General features: G+C 37.5%; 1 protein-coding gene across 1 annotated transcript in view; it reads left to right on the top strand.

Annotated features, from left to right (window-relative positions):
- The window catches only part of gtdc1 (glycosyltransferase-like domain containing 1), a 13,366-nt gene extending 7,829 nt beyond the window's left edge, over positions 1-5,537 (top strand). The window contains exons 6-10 of the mRNA XM_008404074.2: positions 35-144; positions 820-964; positions 3,307-3,377; positions 3,678-3,769; positions 3,869-5,537. Of these exons, the coding sequence (XP_008402296.1) occupies positions 35-144; positions 820-964; positions 3,307-3,377; positions 3,678-3,769; positions 3,869-3,943 (493 nt within the window). The 3' untranslated portion in view covers positions 3,944-5,537. The remainder of the gene's footprint in view (positions 1-34; positions 145-819; positions 965-3,306; positions 3,378-3,677; positions 3,770-3,868) is intronic.
- Positions 5,538-6,133: the final 596 nt, after the last annotated feature.

Consider the following 6,133-nt stretch of genomic DNA (forward strand, 5'->3'; position numbering starts at 1 on the left):
TATATATAATATTTTGATTTTGTTGTGTTTAAAGGGAACACGACAAGAACCCGGAGCTGTTCTTCAACACTCTGATCGAACTGAAGGAAAAACAACTGGATTTCCAGCTGTCAGTGCTGGGAGAGACGTTCACCGATGTGCCAGGTACACACTCACCTGCTCAACACACACATTGAAMTGCATGGAGCTGGAAGCTGCTGTTCAAACCATTCAGGGCTCTGTCGGTCCAGGTGTGTGTTCACCTGTGTTCCAGTGTCTGTGTGTCTCCACCGGGCGTATTTCAGTGTTTTAATAACGATGTGATGGAGTGTTGATGAGTGTGTGCTTTAGCGGGCTGAGCCCACTCTGAGTTATTGGATCATAAAGTTTTAGTGCAGAACAAACAGCCGGCGGTAAATCAGCCGAGAGCCAATCACATTAGGAGCTGAGTGATTTCACTAACAGCTCTGGGTATTGATCACTTTCACCTGTTAGAGACTCTGCTGGTTTAATCAGAGAGATCTGTCCTCATCAAACTGTCCTCTTCCTCTAATTACCAACATAAACCTCCTGCAAGATCATCACAGCCCAGGAGGAGGAAAAGGAGGAAGGGGAGCAGACTGAAAGCTGAGGGGAAAATGTTTCTATTGATTTTTAAKCAAAAATAATATTATAAGAGTCAAATCACTCAGTTCCTTTAAGATTTTAGTCACATAGTATCAGAAAATATTTTTCATTCATCACCCCACACAAATAATGACCAACAGGAAGTTCAGCCAATCAGTTTAAAGGAACACTGTGACCTTCCTCACATGGTGAAGCTGTGATCTCCTCCTGCAGAGATCTTCTCCTCCTCCCAGCAGCTGCTCCAGTCCAACATCCTGAACTGGGGCTTCCTGCCCAGTAAGGACCAGTATSTGAAGGTGCTGTGTGACGCCGACGTCGTCGTCTCCACCTCCAAACACGAGTTCTTTGGAGTGGCAATGTGAGGTTTTAAATAATGATAATTAATAAAGATAATGAAAATAAAAAAAACATGAGCCTCCAGTAAAATCAATAAAATTACAAGTAGCATTGAAAGAGCTTTAAGTTGAGCAGAAAGAGCTTACAGCTTAAATATACAAAAAGATGCATGTTTTCACTATACGATTAATAAAATKTATCATAATGAATCGATTTTTCTAATGATCARCTAATTTAGTAATTGATTAATCGTTTACTGCCACATACAGACTTTAAAGAGGCCACCGGTCACATGTAGGCTAATAGAATGCTATGTCATTCTATTTMAGCCAACAAAATKATGTTATTATTTAAAAAGGGAACTGAGTTTAGTGTTTATTTCCATCTTTTAATATATTTACAATATTTTATAAAATAAGTCTGAGTGGTTAAATAAGAAATCTACAGAACAAGCCTTTTTTTNGGACCAGTATCTGAAGGTGCTGTGTGACGCCGACGTCGTCGTCTCCACCTCCAAACACGAGTTCTTTGGAGTGGCAATGTGAGGTTTTAAATAATGATGATTAATAAAGATAATAAAAATAAAAAAAAACATGAGCCTCCAGTAAAATCAATAAAATTACAAGTAGCATTGAAAGAGCTTTAAGTTGAGCAGAAAGAGCTTACAGCTTAAATATACAAAAAGATGCATGTTTTCACTATACGATTAATAAAATKTATCATAATGAATCGATTTTTCTAATGATCARCTAATTTAGTAATTGATTAATCGTTTACTGCCACATACAGACTTTAAAGAGGCCACCGGTCACATGTAGGCTAATAGAATGCTATGTCATTCTATTTMAGCCAACAAAATKATGTTATTATTTAAAAAGGGAACTGAGTTTAGTGTTTATTTCCATCTTTTAATATATTTACAATATTTTATAAAATAAGTCTGAGTGGTTAAATAAGAAATCTACAGAACAAGCCTTTTTTTTTTATCCAATTAATAGCCAGAATATTGATATTAATTTCTAAAATTGTTACTCACAAACCTGTTTAAAAAATAGGTTTGCCACAGCAGCAAAATCTAACTCTAAAGAAACAAACATTTTTCAGACTGCTGAAAAAATTCAGAGAGGAATTATTTTCCTAAAGATGAGAAAAATCACACTAATATTTTATTTAACCCCTTAACTTTCCTTCCAGTCTTACGTTGGACAATTCTCAGCCCAAGATTAGTGGTTTCTGCGTCTTCGTAGATGTTTCTACTGCTTGATGTCAATGATTCGACCCTTCTTAAACAAACTAACATATTTTCTGTAAAGTGTTTTTAACCACGGTTGCTTAAGAAGCGAGAAGCTGTTCTTTGGTTAAAGATATGGTATTAAAAATGTCAGTGTCTTTAAAGGATGCATCTTGGATTCAGCTGAAAGAGTAAAACAGGTTTATAATTTAAACCAGGACTGGGTCCATGCATGCTGGGTTTATACTGAGCTGTTACACATCTGGAACCCAGAGGCTGCTGTAGATGTTTGTTCCTGCTTCTTCTCCCAACGCTTCCAGATATTYCAGGATGCAGCTCCCCGTAAGTCAGGCTCAGCTGTCAGAAGTTCTGGAGCGGAAACAACACAATCATGTGGGCCTGAGGCCTCGCTGACACTTTGATCCTCATTAGGTCTGAATCTGGTTCTGTCTGATGAATCCGGATCATCAGCAGAGCTCATTAAGGCCCTGCAGCCAGCATGAGACAGCTCTGATCGGATGTGTTGATCCAAGTTCAGCATCTCCAGGTTCTGTTCTCACATGTCCTATTAAAGGATTGGTGTTTAGTTTGCATTCACACTGAACCGCCAAAAAGTCCAGATCCCCATGAAAAAACCCAGAACCTGAACACATCGTCCACAGAGAGCAGAGGAAAAACGACTGCAGAGATTAGCCAGAAAGGATCAGAACCAAGATCCCAGAATGAATAAAGGTCTTAAATACATGTACCTAAAATTAAACTTTTAAATTATATTAAAATATTAAAGTTGGTCTTACATACGTTTATCATAGGTCTTAAGTTTTGTCATAAAAGACCTCATATGTATTTTTTTTTCTCAGACAGTGAGAGACGAAAGTCTTCACCACTCAGCGTTAAATCCCACACACAGCATGTGATAAAAGTTGAGGGCCACAAACAGATTTTACTTTTGTTATACCTAATTGTAATACAACAGGATTCCCCAAGCAACCCCTATGTTTTCAATCTTAAATTTAATTCCAGGTGGATTTAAATAGTCTTATAAAGTATTACATTTCAGCAGTTAATGGAGCTGATCCRAAGCCTGATTCTTCCTGACTGTCTGTGTTGATGATGATTCTGGGATGTTTCAGGTTGGAAGCAGTTCACTGTGGATGTTTCCCTCTGTGTCCAAAGGCTCTGGTGTATCCTGAAATATTCCCAGGTAAACACACCTGAGACGGCTCTACCTCTCCGGCTGCAACACCTGACCTTTTTCTACTGCTCTTTACCTCCACTCCTGCTGTGGGACGCCCAGAAAATKTTCATATGGGTAGCCAGACCAGTAGAAAACCTGTGGATTCACATCTAATAAAATAACAATTATACATTTAGATTTAAATTATATAATTTCATATATTTATTTATTGGGCTTTCCTTTTATGTCAGCATTTTTCAAGAGGGGGCCATGGCCCCCCCAGTTCCTCTCTTGGGACCTCCACTGACTTCCTCCTTTTTGTCCCAGATCTGTACCTGTACTCGACCCCTGAGCAGCTCTGTAAGCGTCTGCAGGAACTCTGCAAGAGGCCCAACCTTGCCCGTAGACATGATGTCATGGTAACCCTATGATTTTTTTTTTTGTTTGAAAGTTGTGGTGTTCTTTATTTCAGAGGCAAAGCAGCTTGTCGACAGATTGTCCTGGTTCTGATTCTGCAGGTGGACACCTCATTGTACTCCTGGTCTTCTCTAAAACCACAATTCCAGGCTCTCCTATCTGCAGAAGGTACCTGAACGCATCACAGTGCTGATTACTTCAACTTCCTCTGAGCTGTGAATCAGAGCGGTTCTGTTCCGAGTCGAGTTGGACCAGAGTGAACTTTCAAACCCAGGCAGGAAACTAAGTCCAGATTAGAGATTCCTCATGATCTTAATCTGGCATCTCGCTGCAGGAATAAGCAGCCGGGTCCAGCCTCTGGTTCTGAGTCTTTCATGGGTTTACGACTGTTTTTCAGTGACCAAATGTCTGCAAAGGTTTATTTTAATCAAAATGTATATGTTTTTTAATAAAAGACGTTAAATAAATCCTGATCTTTAAGCGTCATTGAGTTTCCTGAAAAACGCTACATAAGTCTGATGTCAGTTTGTTTGTTTCCAATAATCTTATGATTATTGGAAACCATAATYGTATTGGAAACTAGGATCTATACAGACTAGATGCAAAGGTAATAAAAGACAAATTGCAGCTTTACATGCAATCAGTTTTTGTATTAYAGGGATCTAAAACTTCTAGAAGTGGTCCGGTTTGGAAACGTACAATCTTTTTGTTTATTTTTTCTACATGTTGACTTAATGCCTGTTTAAGAAAAATAACACCATTTATATAACCCGTATAAAAGCTGAAATCCAAATTTCACGTTGAACAATTTGGATTTACTACAAAGTTGAAGAGCCATTTAAAGGATCTATTGGCTCAACCAGAGTTTCYTCTGCAGTAAGTTTGTAAATAGTGTTTAATGTACCTCATAAAGAAATATGTACAATATATTATGCAAACAGTGGGCCAAAATGTAAAATATTCACTGAAGATACTTGAATGGTACCAAAATATTCATAATATTAACAGTGGACCAAGTCAATATGCCTCTCAATCAAAGATTTATTTATGATTATTAATCATCATTAGCAGCTGGCATCACTAATATACRGCCATCAGGAAGATGAATTAGATGTTCACTATGAACTGGTGTTTTTTATTTATTTATTTTTAAATAAATAAAAAACATTACATTTTTTTTAAACAAGTCAGATTTTTTACTTGTTTTTTTTTACTCATGAACCATACTTTCTTTGCCTTTTGTTGAAGCATTAAAGGTGATAAACTTTCATTTATGCACAAAGCTTTGAGCAAAAAAAAAAAARAAATCACTAAATTTTACCACGCTTCTGTGTAGGATAGCAGCCATACTTTACCTCAGGATCTGTTTTATTACAAATGTCATCAAACTACTTGTTACCAATGTTTGATGTTTGCTTAACTAATTGTTTATTGAAAAAGCTTTTCTCGAGTGATTTTTGAAAACTTGAGATTTGTTCTCTGTGTAGTTTGATCCATATATCCAAATTTCTGTTTTGTGAGTTTTCCAAAAGGCTTTGCATTTTTTGAGACAGATCTAAATTTAAAAAATCAGCAAAATTAGTCTTTGTTCAGTTTGTCGCTTGCAGACTCATCCACGGTTTTTTATATAATGAAAGTTTTCTGACAATGTGATTTCTGGTGTAAAATTTATCATCCAAATTGTGATGTTGACCACAGTGCCACCAATAGGGAGTAGCAAATTTATAGTAGTTAAGAGAAGTTTCCTGTTTTGTTTTTTGTGTTCAGGCTTCTGATATTTACAGTTTAAACAAAATTTGTGAAATAAATAGTTTTTCTAAGGTTCTGTCAGTCTTTGATCAATCATCTCTAAATCCTGAATAACAGGAGTCCAATATATTCCTAACTGAATCCCTGAATGCCTCCAAAGAAGGTCATCAGTCAGAGCAGCTGCTCYGCAGGTTTAATCCAGAGCTGCAGACTTTAAATCAGACCTGTAGGTGAAGCTAGAAGGAACATGGAGCTCCTCTGATTTAGCATTTAATCTCCAACCGCAGTCGTGTTATTTGGAAAGCCTTCAGAAAGCTGGAAGAGTTTATATTTCATTATTAACAGAGAAGAACCAKAACACCAGCAGGTTTCTGTTCAGATGTTATAGCTAGGATTGAGATGTTTAAGTGGATATTTGAATAAAACCTGGTTTAGGTTGAGACATGTGGCAGCTTGAATTGAGAGAACCCAACTGGAGTGAGCAGATCTTCCATCAGACAGAAACCGTTTGCTGCTTCAAAGCTTCTCTACAGACTGGCGTATTATCACCAAACGGCAGCCTCCATGCTGCTGCAGGAGGAACGCTGCTCGTTTCTGATTGAGACTGACTCCTGCAG

This window comes from Poecilia reticulata, linkage group LG2 (assembly GCF_000633615.1).
Source record: "Poecilia reticulata strain Guanapo linkage group LG2, Guppy_female_1.0+MT, whole genome shotgun sequence".
Lineage (NCBI taxonomy): Eukaryota > Metazoa > Chordata > Actinopteri > Cyprinodontiformes > Poeciliidae > Poecilia > Poecilia reticulata.